The 27,989-nt window shown below is 44.7% G+C and overlaps 1 protein-coding gene across 1 annotated transcript in view; it reads right to left on the bottom strand.

The window, feature by feature from the left end:
* Positions 1–27,989, bottom strand: part of col6a3 (collagen, type VI, alpha 3) — a 355,278-nt gene that overhangs the window by 271,714 nt on the left and 55,575 nt on the right. Inside the window, exons 9-12 of the mRNA XM_068036295.1 lie at positions 16,917–17,494; positions 16,557–16,562; positions 15,040–15,253; positions 3,744–3,834 (exon numbers count right to left, since the gene is read on the bottom strand). Of these exons, the coding sequence (XP_067892396.1) occupies positions 3,744–3,834; positions 15,040–15,253; positions 16,557–16,562; positions 16,917–17,494 (889 nt within the window). The remainder of the gene's footprint in view (positions 1–3,743; positions 3,835–15,039; positions 15,254–16,556; positions 16,563–16,916; positions 17,495–27,989) is intronic.

Here is a 27,989-nt window from a genome sequence, read left to right as displayed (position 1 = left end):
TTCTAGGAAAGATGGGCACGAATTTGGGAGGGAACAACATTTTTAGGTCTTTGGAGAAGAAAGGTAGATTGAGATGCAGCACCAGTTTGTAAGGAAGGAGGGGTCAAGAATTGTGGTTTTTGAGGACAGAGGTGATGACGGTAGATTTGAAGAAGACAGCGACAGTGCCTGAAGAGAAAGAACCATTCATAATATCAGCAAACATGGGAACCAAGAAGGGAAAAAACAGTTCAGGGGTAATAGGGTGAGAGAGCATGAGATGGATCTCACAGACGAGATGAGTTTGAAGAGGGCATGAGGGGAGATAGGAGAGAAACGAGGGAACGATGTGAGTTCAGGGCTCGGTAAAGAGGAATCTTTAGAGGATCTCCTCTGGAGATCTTCCCTCTACGGCTTCCAACCTCATAGTCCCACAACCCCGGACAGCCCGCTTCTGCCTCCTTCCCAAAATCCACAAACGGGACTGTCCCGGCAGACCCATTGTGTCAGCCTGCTCCTGCCCCACTGAACTTATTTCTTCCTATCTAGACTCTATCTTTTCTCCGCTGGTCCAGTCTCTTCCCACCTACATCCGTGACTCTTCTGACGCCCTACGTCATTTTGACAATTTCCAGTTTCCTGGTCCCAACCGCCTCCTCTTCACTATGGACGTCCAATCGCTCTACACCTCCATCCCCCACCAGGATGGTTTGAGGGCTCTCCGCTTCTTCCTGGAACGGAGGCCCAACCAGTCCCCATCCACCGCCACCCTCCTCCTCCTGGCTGAACTTGTTCTCACATTGAACAACTTCTCCTTCAACTCCATGCACTTCCTTCAAGTAAAAGGTGTCGCTATGGGTACCCGCATGGGTCCTAGTTATGCCTGTCTTTTTGTGGGATATGTCGAGCATTCTTGGTTCCAGTCCTACTCAGGCCCCCTCCCCCAACTCTTTTTCCGGTACATTGATGACTGTATCGGTGCCGTTTCCTGCTCCCGCCCCGAACTAGAAAACTTTATCAACTTTGCTTCCAATTTCCACCCTTCTCTCACCTTTACATGGTCCATCTCTGACACTTCCCTTCCCTTCCTCGACTTCTCTGTCTCCATCTCTGGGGATAGGTTGTCTACCAATATCCATTATAACCCCACCGACTCCCACAGCTACCTCGACTACACTTCTTCACACCCTACCTCCTGTAAGGACTCCATTCCATTCTCCCAGTTTCTCCGTCTCCGACGCATCTGCTCTGATGATGCTACCTTCCATGACGGTGCTTCTGATATGACCTCCTTTTTCCTCAACCGAGGATGTCCCCCCACTGTGGTTGACAGGGCCCTCAACCGTGTCCGACCCATTCCCCGCACCTCTACCCTCACCCCTTCCCCTCCCTCCCAGAACCGTGACAGGGTTCCCCTTGTCCTCACTTTTCATCCCACCAGCCTCCATATCCAAAGGATCATCCTCCGCCATTTTCGCCACCTCCAGCGTGATGCCACTACCAGTCGCATCTTCCCCTCCCTTCCCCTGTCAGCATTCCGAAGGGATCGTTCCCTCCGCGACACCCTGGTCCACTCCTCCATTACCCCCACCACCTCGTCCCCGTCCCAGGGCACCTTCCCCTGCAATCGCAGGAGGTGTAATACCTGCCCATTTACCTCCTCTCTCCTCACTATCCCAGGCCCCAAACACTCCTTTCAGGTGAAGCAGCGATTTACTTGTACTTCTTTCAATGTAGTATACTGTATTCGCTGCTCACAGTGTGGTCTCCTCTACATTGGGGAGACCAAGCGCAGACTGGGTGACCTCTTTGCGGAACATCTCCGCTCAGTCCGCAAGCAGGACCCTGAGCTTCTGGTTGCTTGCCATTTCAACACTCCCCCCTGCTCTCATGCTCACATCTCTGTCCTGGGATTGCTGCAGTGTTCCAGTGAACATCAACGCAAGCTCGAGGAACAGCATCTCATCTACCGATTAGGCACACTACAGCCTGCCGGACTGAACATTGAGTTCAATAATTTCAGAGCATGACAGCCCCCCATTTTACTTTCATTTTTAGTTATTTTTTCTTCCTTTTTTTTTACATTCCTATTTACATTTTTTACAATCTTTTTTTGCATTTATTTCATTTCATCTTAGTTTGTTCAGTTTGCTTACCCACTGTTTTTTTCAGGTTGTTTTTCTTCAGGTTTGCACTTGCTGCTGTTCAATATTCAGTGTATTCACACCTAATCTGTACTAATGCTTTGTCTTTCAACACACCATTAACATATTGTTTGCCTTTGCTCCGTGACCTTTTGGTCAGCTATGTGGCCTGGTCCAATCTGCACCTTCTCCTTTGTTATCTCTTGCCCCACCCCCACCTCACTTGTTTATAATCTGTGACTTTTCTAATATTTGTCAGTTCCGAAGAAGGGTCACTGACCCGAAACGTTAACTCTGCTTCTCTTTCCACAGATGCTGCCAGACCTGCTGAGTGACTCCAGCGTTTCTTGTTTTTGTTTCAGATTTCCAGCATCCGCAGTATTTTGCTTTTAATCTTTAGAGGAGGCTGTGGTCTAGGCGAAGGGAGGGAGATGGCAGAGGAAGCTGATTGAATTATCTCAATCTTAGTGACAAAGCAGCTCCTCGCATAAACTGTTGGAGGTGATGGTGGAAGAGGTGGGGAAAGAGGCTTAGGAAGATCCTTTTCAGTAGAGAAAAGAAGCTGGATGTTATTTTTGCACTTCAGGATGATCCTGGAATAGTGATCAGTTTTGACAGACAAGAGCAGGACATGATATGGTCCAGTCTGATTGGGCAGTGAATGGTTAAACCAGATGTCCACCAAATCCTTCCAAGACTGCATCCCTTAGTCTTAAGGGAGCAGAGATGAGGGCCGTAATAGGGGAACAGCCAGAATAAGAGGGTGTAATGGTTTTGGTGGGGGCTATGGCATCAAAGGTGAAAGTGAGGGTGTGGTGAAGCAAATCAGTAGCTGCAGAAAGGTTGTGGTGAACAGAGGGCCTGCAGCTAAATGGTTGGGATTTTGAAAGTGTCAATGTAAGTGAATTAGGGTTAGTTTTTCCTTTGGGCAGGCAGAGAAGGAAGTACAGTTGGGAAGGGGGATGTGGATGGACAATGATACAAGGAAATGATCAGAGATTGCTTCACCTGTGATTGATGTGACACCAGCAGCAAGGCTATGTCCCACCAGGACCAACACAGCAGAGGTGGTGGCACACAAATGGACACAGAGAAATCTCAAATTATATAGGCCTGGTTATATAACAATTATAAGGATACATAAAAACTTGGTATTAAACAGGAAATAGAGGGGAAAGCACTTCATGAAGCCACTTAACAGCGCAGACAAGTCAGGAATTTACTCCGTGATGAATCATCATTTTTAAAAATTCATTATCAATATATGGCCATTGCTAGCAAGACCAGAATTTATGCCCTCTCTGGTCCTTAATGAACCATCGTATGACAGATTGGTGTGTCAATTTAAGACACCAACTGATCACTAATTGTCCAAATACATTTCTGCTTAACAATATGTGCCACAAAGGCCCCATTTTCAAACTTTGATCTGCACTTAGTTTACTATTCTCAGGACACCAGCGTGGGTACTACAATTGGCCTGAGTGCTTCCCATTCTAGGAACGAGATAAAAACAGCTGAGTTTACTGCTCTTGATTGCTATCCTGTGAACCTTGCTGGACAGTGTGCATGTGCGAAAGCTTGGTATGGACAGAATTAGGGGTAGTTATCTAGACTTACATTTGAATAATGGCTCCTTCATTGAGGTACTGGAGAGCTGTTGAAATCCTTGGAAATGTATCCAAACACAAATTGGTGCTTTTAAGGAAAACTTCAGTAGAGGGAGTCAGAGTAGCAGAAAACCTAAGCTAGTAAATTAGCTATGATGTGTTTACAATTACATTTCAAATATTCTGAACAATGGTGTCCTTTCCTGCCCCATCCCTATTTTTCTCTCTATTGTTACATAACACCCCTTCCTTCCATCTGTTGTGGAGTACACCATTCCTCAAACTATAAGACTTTCACTTTCTGGAATTGCTGGTCGATACCCATCAAAAAGAAGAAGATTTGTAACTGTTTTCCTTATTCTCCACCAATTCTTCTCCCTATTCACCTGGACCTATACATAGTATCACAAGCACTGATGGCCCTTCACAAGCTCATCAAATGGCTTTTCTTTATGGGACCAATAATGTGGGCCTGGCACCACATCAGCTGCTAGCCATACATATGCTCCAAGACGCTGGCCTTTTTAGATAATGTGAGGTCAACTCATTATCATGATGTACTGAGAATTCGTAGGCACACTCTATACTTAGGATGTTCGAGACACACCCCATATATTTTAACTCGTGGGAAGCACTATTGAGCACAGCAATACCATACACTTTAAATATCAATAAAAAGGAAGGTTCTAAGTTGGTATAAGTTAGATTAGTGAAGGAAAATGTTGTTGCATTCTTGGCTGCTGGGCTTAGTGGAGAAAAAGCTTCATATGACTTGGGGATTTGGTATATATCAAGAGGACTCCAATCTCCTTTTCCTCTCCAAAGTCCATGAAGTTGTTGCCGCCTCTCTAATCCATGCCTACTTTTCCAGAATTCCATGTTTGAATCTCTCCATTGAGGTTTACACTCCTGCCACAGTATTGAAATGGCCCTTATCAAATGACCTCCTATATGACTGTGACCAAGATAAATTATTCCTCCTCATCCTTCTCGACCTGTCTGCAGGCTTTGACATGGTTGACCACAATGTTGCCCTCGAACACCTCTCCTCTGTGTTCCAACTGGGTCGGTCTGCCTTGATCCATTTTTATCTGTCCAGTCACAGCCACATTGCCTGCAATGGTTTTATTTCCTGATTTCCTTCCATTACCTCTGAAGTCCTTGGCCCACACCTATTTCTCATCGCCATGCTGCTCTTCAGTGATATCATCTGAAAACATCTGAAGTCAAGATCCACGTGTACACTGATGACACCTAGCTCTACCTCACCACTACCTCTCTCAACCTCTCCACTGTCTCTGAATGGTCATGCTGCTTGTCCAACATCCAGAACTGGATAAGGAGAAATTTTCTCCAACTGAATATTGGAAAGGGCAAGGTCATTATTTACAGTCCCTGTGACAAACTCAGTTCCTAGCAATGGACTCCATCCCTCTCCCTGGCCACTATCTCAGGCTTTTATTTTATTCATTCATGGCATGTGAGCATCATTGGCTAGGCCAGCATTTATTGTCCATCCCTAATTGCACTTGAGAAGGTGGTGGTGAGCTCTTTATTTTGAGCCACTGCAGTCCATGTGATGTAGATAAACCCACGGTGCTGTTAGGAAGGGAGTTCCAGAATTTTGACTCAGCGACAGTGAAGAAACGGCGATATAGTTCCAAGTCAGGATGGTGTGTGACTTGGAGGGCAACTTGCAGGTGGTGATGTTCCCATGCATCTGCTGCCCTTATCCTTCTAGGTGGTAGAAGTTGCAGGTTTGGTAGGTGCTGGTGAGTTGCTGCAGTACATCTTGTAGACGGTACATACTGCTGCCACTGTGCATCGGTGGTGGAGGGAATGAATGTTGAAGGTGGTTGATGGGGTGTCAATCAAGCAGGCTGTTTTATCCTGGTTGGTGTTGAGTCCCTTGAGTATTGTTGGAGTTGCACCCATCCAGGCAAGTGGAGAGCATTCGATCACACTCCTGACTTGTGCCTTGTAGATAATGGACAGGCATAGGAGAGACAGGAGGTAAATTACTCTCCACAGATTTCCCAGCCTCTGACCTGCTCTTGTAGCCACAGCATATATGTGGCTTGCCCAGTTCATTTTCTGGTCAATGGTAACTCCCAGGATGTTGATGGTGAGGGATTCAGTGATAGTAATGCCATTGAATGTCAAGGGGACACGTTTAGATTCTCTCCAGGCACTTGTGTGGTGCGAATGTCACTTACCCCTTACCAGCCCAAGCCTGGATGTTGTCCAGGGCTTGTTGCATCTGGACACGGGCTGCTTCAGTATCAGAGGAGACGCGAATGCTGCTGAACATTGTGCAATCATCAGCGAACATCCCCACTTCTGACCTTATGAATGAAGGAATGTCATTGATGAAGCAGCTGAGGATGGTTGGGCCTAGGACACTACCCTGAGAAACTCCTACAATGAGTCCTGGGACTGAGATGATTGACCTCCAACAACCACAACCATCGTCCTTTGTGACAGGTGTTACTCCAACCAGCGGAGAGTTTCCCCCGATTCCCATTGACTCCAGTTTTGCTAGAGCTCCTTGATGCCATACCCGATCAAAAGCTACCTTGATGCCAAGGGCAGTCACTCTCAGCTTACCCCTGGAGTTTAGCTCTTTTGTCCATGTTTGGGCAAATGATGTAATGAGGTCAGGAGCTGAGTGGCTGTGGCAGAACCCAAACTGGGCATCAGAGAGCAGGTTGTTTCAGAGCAAGTGATGCCTGATTGTAATGTCAACGACACCTTCTATCACTTTACTGATGATCGTCAGTAGACTAATAGGGTGGTAATTGGCCGGGTTGGACCTAACCTGCTTTTTGTGCACAGGACATACCTGGGCAATTTTTCGCATTGCTGAGTAGATGCCAGTGTTGTAGCTGTACTGGGACAGCTTGGGTAGGGGCGTGGCAAGTTCTGGAGCACAGGTCTTCAGTACTATTGCTGGAATGCTGTCAGGGCCCATAGCCTTTGCAGTCTTCATTGCCTTCAGCCGATTCTTGATATTTATTTTATTTCTTTTTATTTATTTTATTTATTTAGAGATATAGCACTGAAACAGGCCCTTCGACCCACCGAGTCTGTGCCGACCAACAACCACTCACATGGAGTGAATCAAATTGGCTGAAGACTGGCATCTGTGATGTTGGGGACTTCAGGAAGAGGCCGAGATGGATCATCCACTCGGCACTTCTAGCTGAAGATGAATGCAAATGCTTCAGCCTTGTCTTTTGCACTGATAGAGTCATAGAGAGAGAGATGTGCTGGGCTCCTCCATCATTGAGCATGGGGATATTTGTGGAGCCTCTTCCTCTTAGCTGTAATTGTCTACCACCATTACCGACTGGATGTTGCAGGACCGCAGAGCTTTGATCTGATCTGGTGGTTGTGGGATCTCTTAGCCCTATTGCATGCTGCTGATGCAGTTTGGCACGCAGATAGTCCTGTGTTGTAGCTTCACCAGGTTGACACCTCATTTTTAGGTATGTTTTGTGCACAGGACATACCTGGCATGCCCTGGCTGCTCCTGGCATGCCCTCCTGCACTCTTCATTGAACCAGTGTTGATCCCGAGGCTTGATGGTACTGGTAGGCTGGGGGAGATATGCCGAGCCATGAGGTTATAGATTGTGGTTGAATACAATTCTGCTCCTGCTGATGGCCCACAGCGCCTCATGGATACCCAGTTTTGAGCTGCTAGATCTGTTCGAAATCTATTACATTTAGCATGGTGGTAGTGCCACACAATACGATGGTGGGTATCTTCAACGTGAAGACAGGACTTCATCTCCACAAGGACTGTGCAGTGGTCACTCCTACCAATATTGTCATGGACAGATGCATCTCTGACAGGTAGATTGGTGAGGTCAAGTATGTTTTTCCCTCTTGTTGGTTCCCTCACCACCTGCTGCAGACCCATTCTAGCAGCTATGTCCTTTAGGACTGGGCCAGCTTGGTCAGTAATGGTGCTACTGAGCCACTCTTGGTGATGGGCATTAAAAACCCCACCCAGAGTACATTCTTTGCCCTTGCTACTCTTAGTGCTTCTTCCAATTGATGTTCAACATGGAGAAGCACTGATTAATCAGCTGAGGGAGGGCGGTAGGTGGTAATCAGCAAGAGGTTCCTTGCCCATGTTTGACCTGAGACTTCATGGGGTCCCGAGTCAATGTTGAGGACTCCCAGGGCAACTCCCAACCGACTGTATACCACTGTGCCATCACCTCTGGTTGGTCTGTCCTGCCAGTGGGACAAGACAAACCTAGGGATGGTGATGGTGGTGCCAGGGACATTTTTTTTATTCATTCAGGGGATGTGGGTATCGCTGACAAGAACAGAATATATTGCCTATCCCTAATTGCCTTTGAGAAGGTGGTGGTGAGCTTTCTTCTTGAACCACTGCAATCCATGAGGGGAGGTGCACCCACAGTGCTGTTAGGAAGGGAGTTCCAGGATTTTGACCCAGCAACAGTGAAGGAATTGTGATATAGTTACATTTCAGGATGGTGTGTGGCTTGGAGGGGATCTTGCATGTGGTGGCATTCCCATGCATCTTCTGCCCTTATTCTTCTAGGTGGTAGAGGCCACAGTTTGGAAGGTGATGTCTAAGGAGCCTTGGTGCATTGCTGCAGTGCATCGTGTGGATGGTACTCACAGCTGCCCCACTGTGCATCAGTGGTGGAAGGAGTGAATATTTGTGGATAGCATGCCAATCAAGGGAGCTGCTTTTTCCTGGATGGTGTCAAGCTTCTTGAGTGTCGTTGGAGCTGCACCCATCCAGGCAAGTGGAGAGTATTCCATCACACTCCTGACTTGTTCCTTGTAGATGGTGGACAAGCTTTGGGAAGTCAGGAGGTGAGTTACTCACCGTTGGATTCCTAGTCTCTGACCTGCTCTTGTAGCCACGGTATTTATATGGCTACTCCAGTTCAGTTTCCGATCAATGGTTATCCCAGGATGTAGATAGTGGGGGATTCATCAATCCTAATGCCATTGAATGGCGAGGGGACACGGTTAGATTCTCTCTTGTTGGAGATGGTCATTGCCTGGCACTTGTGGGGAGTGCATTTGACTTGCCACTTATCAGCCCAAGTCCAGGTCTTGCTGCATTCCTACACAGACTACAAATGGTGCTGAACATTGTGCAATCATCAGCAAACATCCCCACTTCTGACCTTATGATTGAGGGAAGGTCATTGATGAAGCAGTTGAGAATGGTTGGGCCTAGGACAGTACCCTGAAGACCTCCTGCAGTGATGTCCTGGAGATGAGATGATTGATCTCCAGCAACCACAACCATCTTCCTTTGTGCTAGGTACGACTCGAATCAGCGGAGAGATTTGCCCCTGATTCCCATTGACTCCAGTTTTGCTTGGTCTCTTTGATGCCATACTTGGTCAAATGCTGCCTTGATGTCAAGGGCTGTCACTCTCACCTCACCTCTTGTGTTCAGCTCTTTTGTCCATGATTGAACTCAAGCTGAAATGAGGTCAGGAGCTGTGTGGCCCTAGAGGAACCCAAACTGAGCATCAGTGAGCAGGTTATTGCTAAGCAAGTGCCGTTTGATAGCACTGTCGATGACACCTTCCATCACATTGAGATTAGACTGGTGAAGCAGTAATTGGTTAGGTTGGATATGTCCTGCTTTTTGTGTACAGGACACACCTTGGCAATTTTCCACATTGCCGGGTAGATATCAGTGTTGTAGCTGTATTGGAACAGCTTTGTTAGAGACGCGGCTAGTTCTGGTGCACAGGTCTTCAGTATTATTGCTGTAATGTTGTCAGGGCCCATAACCTTTGCAGTATCCAGTGCCTTCAACCAATTCTTGATATCACGTGGAGTGAATCAAATTGGCTGAAGACTGATATCTGTGATGTTGGGGACTTCAGGAGGAGGCTGAGATGGATCATCCACTCAGCACTTCTGGCTGAAGATTGTTGCAAATGCTTCAGCCTTATCTTTCGTACTGATGTACTAGGTTCCCCCATCATTGAGGATGGGGATAATTGTGGAGCCTCCTCCTCTTAGCTGTTAATTGTCCACCACCATTCACAACTGGATGTGGCAGGAATGCAGAGCTTAGATCTCATCTGTTGCTTATGGGATTGCTTAGCTCTGTCTATAGCATGCGGCTTACGCTGTTTGGCACGCATGTAGTCCTAGGTTGTAGCTTCACCAGATTGACACCTCATTTTGAAGTATGTTTGGTGCTGCTCCTGGCATAGCCTCCTGCACTCTTCATTGCATCAGGGTTGGTCCCCCACTTTGATGGTAATGGTAGAGTGCAGCCATGAGGTTACAGATTGTGGTTGAGTACAATTCTGTTGCTGCTGATAGCCCACAGATTCATAGATGCCCAGTTTTGTGTTGCTGGATCTGTTCAAAATCTATCCCATTTACCACGATGGTAGTGCCACACGACACGATGGAGGGTATCCTCAATGTGAAGACAGGATTTTGTCTCCACAAGGACTGTGCAGTGGTCACTCCTACCAATACTGTCATGGACAGATGCATCTGCGGCAAGCAGATTGGTGAGGACGAGGTCAAGTATGTTTTTCCCTCTTGTTGGTTCCCTCACCATCTGCCGCAGACCCATTCTAGCAGCTATGGCCTTTAGGACACGGCCAGCTTGGTCAGTAGTGGTGCTACTGAGCCACTCTTGGTGATGGACATTGAAGTTCCCCACCCAGAATACATTCTGTGCCCTCGCCACCCTCAGTGCTTCCTCCAAGTGGTGTTCAACATGGAGGAGCACTGATTTATCAGCTAGGGGGGGTGCGCGCAGTAGGTGGTAAACAGCAAGAGGTTTCCTTGCCCATGTTTGACCTGATGCCATGAGACTTCATGGGATCCCGAGTCAATGTTGAGTACTCCCAGGGCAACTCCCTCCCTACTGTATACCACTGTGCCACCAACTCTTCTGAGTCTGTCCTGCAAGTGGACAGGACATACCTGGGGATGGTCATGGCAGTGTCTGGGACATTGTCTATAAGGTATGATTCCATGAGTATGACTATGTCAGGCTGTTGCTTGACTAGTCTGTGGGACAGCTCTCCCAACTTTGGCACAAGCCCCCAGATGATAGTAAGGATGACCTTGCAGGTTCGACAGGGCTGGGTTTGCCATTGTCGTTTCCGGTGCCTAGGTCGATGACGGGTGGTCCCTCCGGTTTCATTCCTGATCGACTTTGTAATGGTTTAATACAACTGAGTGGCTTGCTAGGCCATTTCAGAGGGCATTTAAGAATCAACCACATTGCTCTGGGTCAGGAGTCACATGTCGGCCAGACCAGGTAAGGACGGCAGATTTCCTTCCCTAAAGGACATTAGTGAACAGATGGGTTTCTACGACAATCGACAATGATTTCATGGCCATCATTAGACTAGCTTTTTAATTCCAGATATTATTAATTGAATTGAATTAAATCCAAATTCCACCTTCTGGGATTTGAACTCATGTCCCCTTGTCTGTAAGGTATGATTTGGTGAGTATGACTATGTCAGGTTGTTGCTTGACTAGCCTGTGGAACAGTTCTCCCAATTTTGGCACAAACCCCAGATGTTATTAAGGAAGACTTTGCATGGTCGACATGTTTGCCATTGTCATTTCCAGTGCCCAGGTTGATGCGGTTTCATTCCCTTTATTAGGCTTTGTCGTGGTTTGATACAACTGAGTGGCTTGCTGGGCCATTTAAAAATTAACCACATTTTTATGGGTCCGGAGTCGCATGTAGGCCAGTAGATTTCCTTCCCTAAAGGATGTTAGTGAACCAACTGTGATTTTACAACAACTTCATGGTCACCATTCAACTAGCTTTTAGCTGCAGATTTATTAATTGAATTCAAATTTCATTATTTGCCATGGTGGGATTCAAACCCACATTCCCAGAGCATCAGGGTAGGCTTCGGGATTATTAGACCGGTGACATTACCACTACACCACCCCCTCCCCAGCATGTTTGCAACCTTGGCAACCAATTTAACCCTGAGATGAGCCTCTGACCACTTATCCCCTTTGATGCCAAAACTGCCTACTTCCACCTCTGTAATGTTGCCCTTCTCCTCCCCTGATTTAGGTCATCTTCTTCTGAAATACTCATTCGTACTTCTGTTACCTCTAGACTTGACTATTCCAATGCTCTCCTGATGTTCCTCCAATTTTACACTCTCCATAAACTTGAGCTATTAAAGTTCTGCTGCCCATTTCCGAACATGCATTAAGTCCCGTTCAGCCATCACCCTGCGCTCACTGACCTACATTAACTCCATCAGCAATGCCTCATTTTTAAATTCTCATCCCTGTTTTCAAATCCCTCCATAGCCTCGGTCTTCCCTACCACTTTAACCTCCTCTGGCTCTAGAACCCTTCAAGATCTCTGTGCTCCTCCAATTTTGGCATCTTTCGCATCACGGATTTTAATAGCTCCACCATTGGTGGCCATGCCAACAGCTGCCGAGGCCCCAAGCTTTGAATTCCCTTGCTAAGCCGCTTCACCTCCATCTCCTCCTTTCAGATGTTTCTTAAAACCTACCTCTTTGACCAAACTTTTGTGATATGCTCTAATATTATGTGGCGCAGTGTCAAATTTTGTTTGCGAACACTCCTGTGAAGCACCTTGAGACATTTTATTATGTTAAATATGCCATATAAATACAAGTTGTTGTTGTTACAATCTCTATATCTTTTAAAGGAAAAAAATTTGTTAAGGACCAGAAATCCCATGGATTAGCGATCCCATTAATTTCACCAAAATCAACTCGACTGGCCCCATGGAGTATACAGGGTTGAGCGAGGTCATCCCATTAACTGATCATGGCTTCCACTACGATTGCATCTCAACCATACTCCTACCCAACCCTCCAAGAAATCTGGCAACTGCTGCCAGGTCCAGGGGTTGCTGGGATCTCATCCAGAAAGTGTACTGACTTGCTTTCAGTGACTCTCTTTATATGGGGACCACTAAGCCATTAGCTTCTTCTCTTCAGGGGTCCCAGATCTCAATCGCAGCCTAAACCCAGGTGGCCCTAATTCCACCATGTGGTGGATTGAAAACTTGTTCTCTCACTGTCAAAGATGCACCTGGTCCCTTTAAGGGCAGAGGTCATGGAGACTCTTGATGTAGGGTGTCCCTGACGGCATTGGCTTGGTAAGAGGCTCTGTCATTACATGCTCCATAGAATCTCCAACATTAGGTTGGATTCTGGTCTTATTTTGAGCCCTTTTGTTGCACTCCCACTGGAGTTGCAGGCAGATTAAGCCAGAAGGGCTGGGGACTGTAGCTTCCGAAGTCTTTATGGTGTTTGTGATGTTGCACAAGTTTCAGAAATAACAAAGGCATATTTGAATATTAAAGCATAATGTTTATTTGAATATAAACTTGACTGCATTATTGGTGTTTTCTACATATCAATTTATCTCATTTAAATTTTGAAGTTCCATAGTAATCTGTAATACATCAGTTCTCCACGATCAGTTATTCACTCATGTGGCAGTAGATTAAAACTGGGAGTGTCACCATCAGAACCCCATTTAAAAACCAGGCATTTCCTATGGTGGCAAGGTGATGAGTTGTCTCACTGCCAGCTGTGCAAGTAATGTTCGGGACACAGACCAGTGTTTTTTGGACATAATGGGCCATAATGTACTGGTAAAATAATGGCACTTTTAGTGCGCGTCATCACTAATGTATATATTGTTCAGTAATTATGGTGAGTAAAAGATACCCCATGAGTTGTGAATAGTACAAATTGCTGAATGATTGTGCTGCACTGCTGTTAGCTTTGCGTAAAACTGAGCTTACCATCAACCTTACTATGAGTTTCATGAAATTTCTGCAGTTGCACATTAAATATCAATTAAACTCAATACAGAAAGTTAGAGCTGGTGCTTAACTGTGTAGCAAGGTAGCTACAGAGTTGAGATTCCGCTATTCTACCCTGACAGGGTGAATTTACCCCAGCTTCAGGAAAACGTCCGTGACTGCAGTAATGTGACATTTCCAATTCTCAGCCTTCTTTGCTCTCTCTATCAGAGGAGGTTAATTCCCATTAATGTCAAACTCGGTGGTTGTTTCATGTTGTGGGACTGCACTCGCCTGGTAACAGGTAATTTGGCAATTAAACCTTGCAGGAAGCAGAGGGAGGAGATTTATACACTCTCATTCTGGGCTGGATTCAAATCAGGCAACATAGGCAAATGAGGCTGGCACAATTATTTATTTCAATGTTTTTCCTTTGACACTGTTAGCCTCAGACCGCCAGTGTTTCTTCAAAACAATACCAGCACTCCTGGTTGGAACAAAAATGTTTCATTTGAAATGTGCAACTCAGAAAGAAGGAAAACAATTGTAATTTATATATTTTTAAGAGGTTCTCTTGGTGACACTAATTTATATTTTATCTTTTGTATTTAAGCTAACAAAAATGTTCATTAACTGATACACATGAACTATAGCCGTGCACCTAAATCAAATAGAACAGGATTAATTCTAACAGAGTATATGAGTTCTTTACATTGTGTTCAAATTGAAACCACTTGATCTCATGCAACACAAGTCATGCACACCAGTAACTGTTGACAGTTTTATAAAATAAACTGGTGGTAGGGTAGAGTTTTATACCGATAATTTCTTGTCTCTCCTAATGACTGCTGCAGTTATCAGTGGCAGCTAAAAAAAAATGCTGTTGACTGACTTCCTGTTTTGAGTCATGAATCAATTCCTTTCTCTGATCACTCTGTATGCCTGGAGTTACAAGAGGAGCTTGCAAATTATAAGGCAATAAATCCACAGGCACAGCCATCAGCAAAGTTAGTAATCTGTGAAGAAAGAAATGGAATTGGATCACTTAGAAGGCACTAATTATCAGTGCTGGGGCCTATGTTTGAAGTGGTCGAAACTTTACTGCCTAGCCAGGGTTCGACTCACAGCATGTTTCCCAATATGTGAAGCGTTGAGTACACATTTTTTAAAAAGCTGGAAATCTGACAGAAACAAAAGTGTTGCAAATACACAGCACCTCATCAGCCTCTGTAAAGAAAAAAAAACACATTTTGATGTTTTGAGTGCAGGACCTTTGCTGAGAACTCAAAGATCTAATGAAGTGTACACACTTGAAACATCAATACTGCCTTGGTGACCTGCTGGGTACTTCCAGCATGTGTTTTTCTTTCTGGGCAAATAAAGAGAGGAAGAGAAAACCTAGCAGCACAAAATAATTTCTCTTTCCTACTGTCTTGAATAGTCCAGGGAATGCTTAAGAATCAAACTGTGAGCCTTATCCTAAACCTAAAACTTACATGTCATGTCTGACACTTTGAGAAATGGTAGCTTTATAGTCTGGTCCTGCATTCCAAACTGAGGCAGAATGCAGTGGGGATGTTGGAAGCAGAGCCCAGGGTTCTCTCGAAGTTCAGATTTCAGCTGGATGATGGCTGAACATTTTGCATTGATACAGCTCAGCCATAGTAGCCAGTCATTTCCAATAGTTGTCAACAGTAACATTTTAGAGATCTTAGAAAAGTAAACCACTTAACAGAAGCCTAGGCAAAGGGATTGTGTTTTTATCAAACTTTAATATACTTTAATCTACATTCACTTGTTTTTCTTCTCCTCCAATTTCAGTGCCAATGAAAAGGTGCTGGGCTGAATTTTATAAGCCTGCCACCAAAATCGGCAGCGGGCCAAAAAAAATGCGCCAAAGAGCCAGCACGTTTCCAAGTGCGGCGGCTCATTTAAATAGCCGGGGCGGGCCGCTCCCCCCCACCCCCCCGATTACATGGAGGGGTGGGGCTGTCTGTCCCCGACAATGGTGTCAGCTGCCTGTGCACAGGCGCTTACACCATTTTTAAAGGGCTGTTAGCCCTACCGGCATGTTTAAATATTTAAAGGAAGATTTAATGAAATTAAATAAATACATCTCTTTTGCCCCTCTCCCACTCCTCCAATAACAATTAAATTAATTATTTGCCCTCCCCCCCAAAAAAAACACTTACCTTTACCATCTGACCTTCCCCCACAACTGCACAAACTTTAAACTATAAAACTTCCCACCATCCCCTATACCCATAACGTTAATTTGATCCCATCCACCACACCCACTCCCCCCCGCACTGAGAAACTTACCTCCTCCCCACTGCCCACCAGTGTTGCGCCTCGTTTCCCTGGACAGGGATCCGAAGGCCCGGAAGTGCCGGCCTCCGGGTGAAAAATCGCAGTGGGACATCAGGAGGCAAGGTAAGTTTATTTCAATTAATTATTTTAATTGATTTAAATATTCAAATTATGGTCCCGTCGCCCAGCAGTGGGGAGGCTGCCATGGTGCCTCACTGCCGCTGGGAGGATTGGGCTGGGCCCTGTTGGCAATGAGGCCCGTGGCTGGCCTCATCCAGGGCCATTTTTAGGCCTCCCCTCACCACGAGTCCTGACGTCAAGAGCTCCTTAAAATCCAGCCCGCTGACTAGAGCTGGAATATATCTCTACTGGCACTAACCGCATTCCAGCCCTTTTTTTCAAAATTTAATTTTCAGTGTTTCCATCTGGGTGTCATAATTATTGGATTGTATTGTGGCCGAGGTTCCAAACGACTAATTGCGGTTAAAGAAATGCCTCCTTTAACCACATTCGTTTTCCTAACCTTTTACTTCTGAATTTTGTTTTTAGATACCTGTATGACACATTGCTGCATCTTCTTTGCAGGTTTCTTTTTAAATCGTTGTATATGTTTAATTGAGCACACAATATATAAATAAATGCAGATTTGAGATTGGGACATATATAAATTAATATAATAAACGACACAGAACCAAGGCCTTACAATTTCCTGAAAATTGTAGAAAAAGAATGAAATGTTACCAGAGCAGAGTCAAGGTATATTAGCAAGGGGTGAGTGTGTGAATTTGTGCTTTTGTAATTTCTATTTTAGTCACAGGATAGCAATCAGGTGGAACCTTAGGTAATTTTTTCAGCCACTTAGCCCGCAGGTCCTGAAGCCAATTGTAGCAATCCAGCTGAGATCATAGCTTAGGCCTTCCTGGTCCCATCACTGGACAGTAATCAAAACAGCTCTGGCATCAGCTAGCACCAATAACTTTTCCATTATTTTGTCTTTTCCCCAATTAAGTTATTCCACCCATGCTGTAAACCAGAAAAAAAATGTTGGGCAAATACCTTAAACAGGCGTTTCAATAACTTCGACCGCCACTGTTTTTATTATCTGCTGGAGTCGATTCTGAATGTCGAGCAAACCTCGGAAGCTCTTCACGGGAAAAGCCAAGCTGGCGGAGTATGCCATCGGCTCTAGTACTGTTTGATCAGCTGCCCTCAGGCCAATTCCAAACAGCACGATTCCCATTTTTCTTAATTTTTCTGCCTGCTGTGAAATATCATCATTTGACTTCCCAGAAGTAAGAAGCAGTAGAATCTGCGGAATAGCTTCCTCCATCCTACTTCCTGCTGAGCTAGTGAACACATTCTTTATGACATGGTCCAGTGCACGGCCAATGTTGATTTTTTTGCCACGCTTCAGTTTGAGTTTCTTGATTGCAGCCAGGACTTCCTTCTTGGTTGAGTGAGTATTTAGAAAGAATTCAGTTCTTGGATTCTCACTGAACTGTACAACACCAAATTGAACATTTTCCGTTCCAACGTCAAAACTGTCAGCCATTTTAGCCATAAACTTACGGACTGACGGAAATCCTTTTCCAATTTTAGCAGAACCATCGATGAGGAAGACAATATCTCTTCTATCAACATCTGTAACAAGAGAAAGTAGTCACCCTTTAAAGCTTTTTGTATAATGATAGCAAAACAATTTTGACCACATTTCATAATTGCTGAAGAAGCTAGTTTTTTCCCCCCCTTTTTTCCCCTCTAGCCCTACAGGCACTGATTCAACTCCCAGTGCCACATGCTAGTGAGCATAGAAACAGAAGAATAGAACAGATGAATGTGTGGCTGGAGAGATGGTGCAGGAGGGAGGGCTTTAGACTCCTGGGACATTGGGACCAGTTCTGTTGGCAGGGGTGGGGGGGGGAGAACATATATAGGCCAGGCAGGTTGCATGTCAACAGAGCTGGGACCAACGTCCTCACAGGGCAGTTTGCTAGTGCTGTTGAGGAGGGTTTAAACTAACTTGGCAAGGGGGATAGGAACCAAATTGTACATTAGGAAGGATAAACAAGGTGCACAATGGATTGAGAGAGACAGATGGCACTTGAGTAAGAAATAGTAAGGTATTAGGTGGGACCAGAGTAAGATGGAATGCAATATGGTTTAAATTAGGTTTACAAAGCATGTACGTAAATGCATGGAGCGTGGTTTATAAGGTTGGTGAGCTGCAGATGCAAACAGCATCACGGGAATATGATGTAATGGAGATAACAATGACCTGGCTAAAAAAAGGGCAGGACATAGTACGAAATATTCCTGGATACAAGGTATTCAGGAAACACAGGGAAGGAATGAACAGAGGAAGGGTGGCTGTCATGATTAAAGAGCTTATTACAGTGCTGAAGAGAGAGAGTGTCCTGGAGGAATCAAGGGCAGGATCTATTTTATTAGACTTAAGAAAAAATGTTTCCAGCCCAACGAGGAAGGAGGCATTGCTGGATCTGGTTCTAGGGAATGAGGTGGGTCAAGTGGATCATGCGTCAGTTGGGGAACTTTTAGGGAACAGTGATTGCAGTACCATGGTTAGCCAAGGAAAAGGAGCAATCTAAAGCCAATTTCAGTGGAGTGAGAACAGATCTGTCCCAGGTAAATTAGAATCAAAGAGTGGTAGGCAAAACTGTAACAGAATATCTGCTGCCTTTAAAGAGGAGATGGTGCGGGTCTAGTTGAGGTACATTCCCACAGGTGGAAAGATAGGGCAGCTAAAAAAGAGATACTTGGATGATGAAAGAGATAGAAAGAGGAAGCAGAAAAAGAGTGCATATATCAGATGTCAGGTTGAAAATCCAAATAAGAATAAGACTGAATATAGCAAGTCCAGAAGGGAAGTGAAAAAACAAATAAGAGAAGCAAAGAGTGAGTGTTAGCAAAGACTCGCTGCTAACTGGGAATGAAAATATATATTCTACAAACATATGAAATCGTAAAAAGGTTGTAAGAGGAGGGGTGGGGTCAATTATGGACCAAAACTGGGATCTACACATGGAGGCAGAGGGCATGGCTGAGGTACTAAATGAATATGTTGCATCTGTCCTTCCCAAGGAAGAAGATTCTGCCAAAGTCATTGTGAAAGAGTAGTAGTTAAGGTATTGGATGGGCAAAAACTTGGTATACAGGGGATATTAGAAAGGCTGGCAGTTCTTAAAGTTGATAAGTCTATGACTCTATGACTCTAAGTTACCATGACTGGATGGGATGCATTCGAAGAGGGTAAAGAAGTAAGGCTTGAAATTGCGGAGGTACTGGCCACAATCTTCCAATCCTCCTGAGATACAGGGTGATACCAGAGGACTGCAGAATTGCAAATATTGTTCAAAAAAGGGTGTAAGGATAAACACAGCAACGACAGACCAGGTAGTTCAACCTCAGTGGTGGGAAAGCTTTTAGGAACAATAATCCATGAGAATAGTCACTTGGACAAATGTGGAATTTTTAAAATTTTTTCATGGGATGTGAGCTTCACTGGCAAGGCCAGCATTTATTGCCCATCCCCAATTGCCCTTGAGAAGGTGGTGATGAGCCGTCTTCTTGAACCGCTGCTGTCCATCACAATGCTGTTAGGGAGTTCCAGGTTTTTGACCCAGCGACGGTAAAGGGACAGCAATACAGATCTAAGTCAGGATGGTGTGTGACTTAGAGGGGAAATTGCAGGTGGTGGTGTTCCAGGCATCTGATGTTCTTGTCCTCCTAGGTGGTAGAGGTCGCTGGTTTAGAAGATGCTGTTGAAGGAGCCTTGGTGAGTTGCTGCAGCGCATTTGTATATGGTACACACTGCTGCCACTGTGCTCCGGGAGTGAATGTTCAAGATGGTAGACGGGGTGCCAATCAAGCGGGCTACTTTGTCTTGTATGGTTTTGAGCTTCTTGACTGTTGTTGGAGCTGCACTCATCCAGGCAAGTGGAGAGTATTCCATCACACTCCTGAATTGTGCCTTAGAGATGGTGAACAGGCTTTGGGGAGTTAGGAGGTGAGTTACTCACTACAGAATTCCCAGTCTTTGACCTGCTCTTGTAGTCACAGTATTTATATGGCTGGTCCAGTTAAGCTTCTGGTCAAAGGAACCCTAAGGATGTTGATCGTGGGAGAGTCAGTGACGGTAATGTCGTTGAATGTCAAGGGGAGATGGTTAGATTCTCTCTTGTTGGAAGTCATTGCCTGGCACTTCAGTGAATGTTACTTGCCATTTATCAGCCCAAGCCTGAATGTTATCCCAGTCTTGCTGCTTGCGGGCACGGACTGCTTCAGTATCTGAGGAGTTGAAGCAGCTGAAGATGGTTGAGCCTAGGATACTACCCTGAGGAACTCCTGTAGCGATGTCCTGGGGCTGAGATGATTGACCTTCAAGAACCACCTTTGTGCTAGGTATGACTCCAACCAGTGTAGAGTTTTCCCCCTGATTCCCATTGACGTCAATTTTGCTAGGGCTCCTTGACGCTACACTTGGACAACTGCTGCCTTGATGTCAAGGGCAATCACTCTCACCTCACCTCTTGATCTACCATGTCTGGATCAAGGCTGTAATGAGGTCTGCAACTAAGTGGCCCCGGCAGAACCCAAACTGAGCGTCAGTGAGCAGGTTGTTTGCTGAGTAAGAGCTGTTTCATCACTCTGCTGATGATCGAGAGTAGACTGATTGGGCGTTAATTGGCCAGATTGGACTTGTCCTGCTTTTGTGGACAGGACATACCTAGGCAATTTTCCAGGTTGTCGGGTAGATGCCTCTATGTAGCTATACTGGAACAGCTTGGCCAAGGACATGGCGAGTTCTGGAGCACAGGTCTTCAGAATACAGCCAGGATGCTATCAAGCCCATAGCCTTTGTTGTATCCAGTGCCTTCAGCCATTTCTTACTATCAAGTGGAGTGAACTGAATTGTTTGAAGACTAGCATCTATAATGATGGGGCCCTCAGGAGGAGGCTGAAAATAGTTATAAATGCTTCAGCCTTGGCTTTTGCACTAATATGCTGAGCTCCCCCATCATTCAGGATGGGGATATTTGTGAAGCCTCTTCCTCCTCTTAGTTGTTTAATTGTCCACCACCATTCACAACTGGATGTGGCAGGACTGCAGAGCTTTGATCTGATCGGTTGGCTGTATGATTGCTTAGCTCTGTCTATTGCATGTTTTTTCTGCTATTCAGCATGCATGCATTCCTGTGTTGTAGCTTCAAAAGATTGGCACCTCATTTTTAGGTATGCCTGGTGCTGCTCCTGGCACTCCTCATTGAACTAAGGTTAATCCCTGGCTTGATGGGAATGGTAGAGTGAGAGATATGCTGAGCCATGAGGTTACAGATTTTGGTGGAATATAATTCTGCTTCTGCCAATGACCCACAGTGTTTCAAGGATACCCAGTTTTGAGCTGCTAGATCTGTTCTAAGTCTATCCCATCAGCCTGGTGGTAGTGCCACACAACACAATGGATGGTATCCTCAAAGTGAAGATGGGACTTCTTCTCCACAAGGCCTCTGTAGTGGTCACTCATACCACTACCTTCACTGACAGATGAATCTGCAACAGGTAGATTGGTGAGGACGAGGTCAGGTAGGTTTTTCCTGATTGCTGTTTCTCTCATCATTTGCCACCGGTCCAGTCTGGTAGATATGTCCTTCAGGACCCGGCTATCTCAGGCAATAGTGGTGCTACTGCTACTGAGCCGTTCTTGGTAATGAACATTGAAGTCCCCATCCAGAGTCCATTCTGTGCCCTTGCTACCCTCAGTGCCTCTTTCAAGTGGTATTCAAAATGAAGGAGTACTGATTCATTAGCTGAGGAAGGGTAATAGGTGGTAATCAGCAGGAGGTTTCCTTGCCCATGTTTGGCCTGATGCCAGGAGACTTCATGGGGTCCGGAGTGAATGTTGAGGATTCCCAGGGCAACATCATCCCAACTGTATATCACTGTGCTGCCACTTCTCATGGGTCTGTCCTGCCAGTGGGATAGGACATACCCAGGAATGGTGATGGAGGAGTCTGGAACATTGGCTCTAAGGTATGGCTTGGTCAGTATGACTATGATAGGCTGTTGCTTGACTAGCCTGTGGGACAGCTGTCCCAATTTTGTCTGATTTTATTTTGACTTTTGTGCAGTAGCTTGTTACAACTGTATGGTTTGCTAGGCCTTTACAGAGGACTATTAAGAGTCATAGAGTCATCACATTGCTGTGGGACTGGAGTCACATGTAGGAACGACCAGGTAATGATGGAGGATTTCCTCCCTTGAAGGACATTAGTGAACCACATGGGTTTTTAGGACAATCCAGTGGTTTCATGATCATTATTAATGAGACTAGCATTTTATTGCTGATCTAATAATTAATTGAATTTAAATTCCTCCAGTTGTCATGGTGCGATTTGAACTTGTGTCTCTGGAGCATTAGTCTGGGCCTCTGGATTACAGGTACGGTAACATTGCCACTATGTTACCTTCCCCTTGCATCTCTTGCCACCAAGTGTCACCTAGTCCTTGTACGATCTTCGTCGATCTTACCTAAACCTGTTGTAATCTTGGTACTGCTCAATCAAATCTCCCCTCAATCTCCTTTGCTCCAAGGAGAACAACCCCAGATCCCCAACCTAATCGTGTAGCTAAAATTCCTCATCCCTGGAACCACTCTGGTAAATCTCCTCTGAACCCTCTCAAGGACCCTTACATCCTTCCTAAAGTATGGTGATCAGAACTCTACGTAATGCTCCAGTTGTCGCCTAACCAGAACATTATTGAGGTTCAGCATAACTTCCCTGCTTTTATACTCAAAAGCTCTATTTATGAAGCCTGAGATTACATAGGTTTGCTCTCTCAATATGTCTAAACATATCTATGCACATGAACTCCCAGGTCCCTCTGTCTCTGCACACTCTTTAGAAGTAGGGGGGTCACGATTTAAAAATAAGGGGTCACCCATTTAAGACAGAGATGAGTCAAACAATTTTCTCTCAGAGGCTCGTGAGTCTTTAGAACTCTCTTCCTCAAAAGACAGTGGAAGCAGAGTCTTTAAATATTTTAAGGCAGCGGTAGATAGATTCTTGATAAGCAAGGAGGTGAAAGGTTATCGGGGTAGGTGGGAATGTGGAGTCGAGATTACAATCAGATCTTATTGAATGGTGGAGCAGGCTCAAGGGGCCAAGTAGCCTATACCTGCTCCTAATTCGTATGTTCATGTTCTTATGTAAGTCTATATTGCCTCTCCCTATCCTTTCTGCTAAAATGCATCATCTCACTCTATTCTGTATTAAATTTTGTCTGCCACTTGTCTGCCCAGTCTGCCAGCCTATCTATGTCCTTTTGCAGTCGATTGGTATCATCGGCAGTGTTTGCCACACCTCCAAGTTTGGTATCATAGGCAAACTTTGACATTTTTCTCTGGATTCCAACATCCAAGTCATTTATACATATATGAAAAACGCAGTGGTCCCAACACCGACCCTTGGGGAACACCACTATCTACCATCCTCCAGTCTGAAAATCAACCATTTACCACGACTTAAAAACAGGAAATGCTGGAAATACTCAACAGGTCTGGCAGCATCTGCGGAGAGAGAAGCAGAGTAGATGTTTCAGGTCAGTGATCCTTCATCAGAACTCTTCAGGGTTCCAGAATTTCTTGTTTTTATTTCAGATTTCCAGCATCTGCAGTATTTTGCTTTTATTTACCACAACTTGCTGTTTTCTATCCTGAAGTGAAATTTTTACCCAAGCTGACACTGACCCTCCTATTCCATGAGCCTCAATTTTGTTAACCAGCCTTTTATGGGGTACTTTATCAAAGACTTTCTTAAAATCCTTTTTATCAACATCTACCACATTCCCTTCATCAATCTTCTCTGTTACTGCATCAAAAACTTCAATTAGATTAATCAAGCATGATCTGACTTTTATAAATCCATGCTGGCTCACCTTAATTAACTCAAATCTCTCCAAGTGCCTGTTAATTTTTTTCCCTGATTATTATTTCAAATGTTAAACTGACCGACCTGCAGTTACTAGGAGTGTCCTTACACTCTTTCTTGAATAAGGGTGTATCCCACTTTCCAATCCTCTGGCACCTCCCCCGTATCTAGGGAAAATTGGAAGATTATGGCAAGCCCTTCTGCTATCTCCACCCCCACCTCCTTTAGCAATCTGGGATGTAAACCATCCAGACTAGTGACTTATCCACTCTAAGCATAGCCAGCCTTTTCAGTACATTCTGCCTATCAATTTTCACCCCATCCATTACCTCTACTAGCTCCACTTCTACTGATATTATGTCAGCACTCTCTTCCTTAGTAAACACCATTACAAAGTACTCATTAAGTATTCTAGCCTTGCCCTGCACCTCTAAGCATACATCGCTCTCTTTGTCCCTAATAAGAACTCACTTACTATTTATATGCCGGTTGAAGATTTTTGGGTTCCCTTTTATGTTATCTGTCAGTCTATTCTCATATTCCCTCTTTACCAGTCTTATTTTCTTTTTCACATCCCCTGTCAACTTTATTGTTTATGGCCTGGTTCTCACTTGAAGTATTCACCTAACATACATCATATTCTCTCTTTGTTTGTTTCTTCATATTCTCTATCTCCCTGTTCATCCAAGGTGTCTGGGTTTTGGTTCCCTTACCTTATGCCCTTGTTGGACTGTACCTAGCCTGCACATGAAACATTTCCTCCTGAAAGATCACCCATTGTTCCATTATAGTTTTTACTGTCAGTCTTTGGTTCTATTTTACTCTTGCTATATCCCCTCTAATCCCATTGAAGTTAGCCCTCTTCCAATTTAGAAGTCCCTTTTCGATTGTTCCTTGTTCTTCTCCATTGTTTGTCTAAACTTTATGATATGATCACTGCCCACTTCATTCCCCAGCATCAGATCCAGTAATACCTCCTTCCGAGATAGACCGAGAACATACTGGTCAAGGAAGTTCACCTGAACACATTTCAGAAATTCCTCCTCCTTCTTACCCTTTAACAGTATCCCAACTGATATTTGTGCAATTAAAGTCTCATTATTTAGTGCCATTATTTTCTTCACTACTGTTATTTTGCTTACATTCATTTTGGTGAGTAATTGATCCTGATTCAATAATAGTTTCCTTGGGATACTTGACCTGCTAACCTTTTCCTCTACTGGAAACACAGAGGTAAAATAATTATTCAGCATGTCCACCATTTTCTTATTTTCATTGATAATATCAACATTATCTGCTTTAAATGGCTCCTGACCTTTCTCTTTTTCCTAATGTAATTGTAACAATCTTTTGTGTCCATTTTGATATCCCTTGCAAGTGTCTTTTCATACTCCCCTTTTGTAGCTCTTGCTTTCTGTTTTGTCATGTTTTGCTGTTCTTTGTATCTTTCCCATTCTGTGCTATTTTTTGCATTTTGTATGCTTTTCTTTTAGTTTTATACTGACAACTGTTTAGTTGTTCATGGCTATACTTTTTGGCAAGTAAAGCTCTTGCTCCTTAGGGGTAGAAACTGATTATGTGTCACATTAAATTCTTTTTTGAACACCTCCCACTGACTTTCTATCATTTTCACATAAATAGTTGTGCTCAGTTTACTGTTGACAGTCTTTGTCTCATTCTATTGAAGTCAGCCTTCCCTAAGTCTAGACTCTTAGCACCTGTTTTGTGTTTCTCCCTTTCAATCATTAGCTTGAACTCAATCATGTTATAATCGCTATTAAGATAAATTTTCATGCAACCTGAGGCTGTTAACTAAATCTGGGTCATTGCTCATTACTAAGTATAATATTGCATGCCCCCTTGTTGATTCGAGGACATATTGCTACAGAAAACTATCCCAGACACACTCAAGAAATTCGCTACCTTTATGACTTGTGCTACTCTGTTTATCCTAATCGATATGAAAGTTAAAATCCCCCATTAAAAGCACTCTGCCCTTTGTACATGCTTCTCTAATCTCTCCAGTTATATTTGCCACTTTACAACTGCTACCGGGGCAACTATACACAACTCCCATTACAGTTCTGATGAAAGGTCACTGACCTGAAACGTTAACTTTGCCTCTCTCTCCACAGATGCAGCCAGACCTGTTGAGTATTTTCCAGCACTTTTTGTTTTTATTTTATCCCATTACAGTCAAGTCCTTTTCTATTTATTACTTCTATCCATAAAGTGTCCATTGCCTTCTTACCTCTCATTATATTCTCTCTTATCATTGAAGTGATTTCATCCTTAATCGCTAAAGCTATTGCTCCCCTATTATCATTTTGTCTATCTTTCCTGTAGCTCTTATAGCCTGTTATATTTAATTCCCAGTCCTGACCATCTTGCAGCCTTGGCTCAGTAATGGCTACCATGTCATACCCTCCAAGTTGAACATTAGATTTTAGATTTTTAGATTTAGAGATACAGCACTGAAACAGGCCCTTCGGCCCATCGAGTCTGTGCCGACCATTAACCACCCATTTATACTAATCCTACACTAATCCCATATTCCTACCACATCCTCACCTATCCTTATATTCCCCTACCACCTACCTATACTAGGGGCAATTTATAATGGCCAATTTACCTATCAACCTGCAAGTCTTTTTGGCTGTGGGAGGAAACCGGAGCACCCGGAGGAAACCCACGCAGACACAGGGAGAACTTGCAAACTCCACACAGGCAGTACCCAGAATTGAACCCAGGTCGCTGGAGCTGTGAGGCTGCGGTGCTAACCACTGCGCCACTGTGCCGCCACATGTGCCTGCAACTCGTTCAGTTTGTTCCTCATACTCTCTGTGTTTGAATAAAAGACACTAATTTGGGCCACACACCCTAACCTGTACTTCTGCTCTAATGTTTTACTTACATATTTCTTATCTCTCTCTCTCCTAGTTAAACTACTTTACATCTTTTAACTTCCCCTTTCTCAGTAATGCCTAGAGCACAATTTCTGAAAGTTACTCCGCTAACTTCCATTTCATTTATTTTTGAATGATAATTTATATACTATCCTTTTCAACTGAGCCTCCTCCTAATTCCTAGTTTAAAGTCATTGTGACTGCCCTATTTATCCTTTCCGCTGGGACCTTGGTCCCAGCCTGGTTCAGGTGGAGCACATCCCAACGGTATAGTTTGTTCCTGTCCCAGTACTGGCGCCAGTGTTCCACGAAACGGAATCCCTCTTGCCCACACTACTCAGCTACACATTCACCTCCCTAAACTGCTTATCCCTATGCCAATTTGCACGTGGCTCAGATAATAATCCAGAGATTATGGGCTGAATTTCATAAGCCTGGGCGAACAAAATGATGGCCCATCAAAGAACTGCCGCGATTCTAAGCATGGCGGCTCATTTAAATAGCCGGGGCGGGTGGCCCGCCCGATCACATGGAGGGGGCGGGCTGTCCGTCCCCGGAAATGGTGTCAGCTTCCTGTGCGCAGGCGCTGACACCACTTTTAAATGGCTGCTAGTCCTACTGGCATATTTAAAGATAGATTAAATGAAAATAAATAAATACATCTCTTCTTCCCCTCTCCCACCCCTCCATAAAAATTGAATTAATTATTTGCCCTTCTCCCCCAAAACACTTACCTTTACCATCTGACCTTCCCCCCCCCAAAAACTGCACAAACTTTAAACTTCAACCCTTCCCACCACCCCCTACACCCGTGAAGTTAATTTGACTGTCTCCATCACCCACCGCCTCCTACACTGTGAAACTTACCTCCTCGCCCCTCCCCACCAGTGTTGCACCTCGTTTCCCCGGACGGGGATCTGAAGATGCGGGAGTGCCAGCCACCGGGCCGATGATTGCAGCGGGACATCAAGGTTAATGGTAACTACGTGCAAATCTATTAATTTACTTTATTTGCATCTGGTGATTGTGCTCCCGGCGCCGAGTGGCAGGGGGGCTGCCACGGTGCCCTGCTGTCGCCGGAAGGATCGGGCGGGCCCTGCCAGCGTCAAAGTCCGCGGCGGGCCTCATTCAGGACCATCTTCAGGCCCCCCCGCCACGGATCCCAACGTCGAGGGCTCCTTAAAATCTAGCCCTATATCTCTTTAGCTCCTAGTTGCTGGTACTCTCCAAGCAGGAACTCATATCCACTCTTCCATATGTTGTTGACCTCAAGATGGACCACAG

Source organism: Heterodontus francisci, chromosome 7 (genome assembly GCF_036365525.1).
Source record: "Heterodontus francisci isolate sHetFra1 chromosome 7, sHetFra1.hap1, whole genome shotgun sequence".
In the NCBI taxonomy this organism is placed as follows: Eukaryota; Metazoa; Chordata; class Chondrichthyes; order Heterodontiformes; family Heterodontidae; genus Heterodontus; species Heterodontus francisci.
Note: the sequence above shows the minus strand (reverse complement) of the source record. Positions and strands in the feature narration are given on the sequence as shown.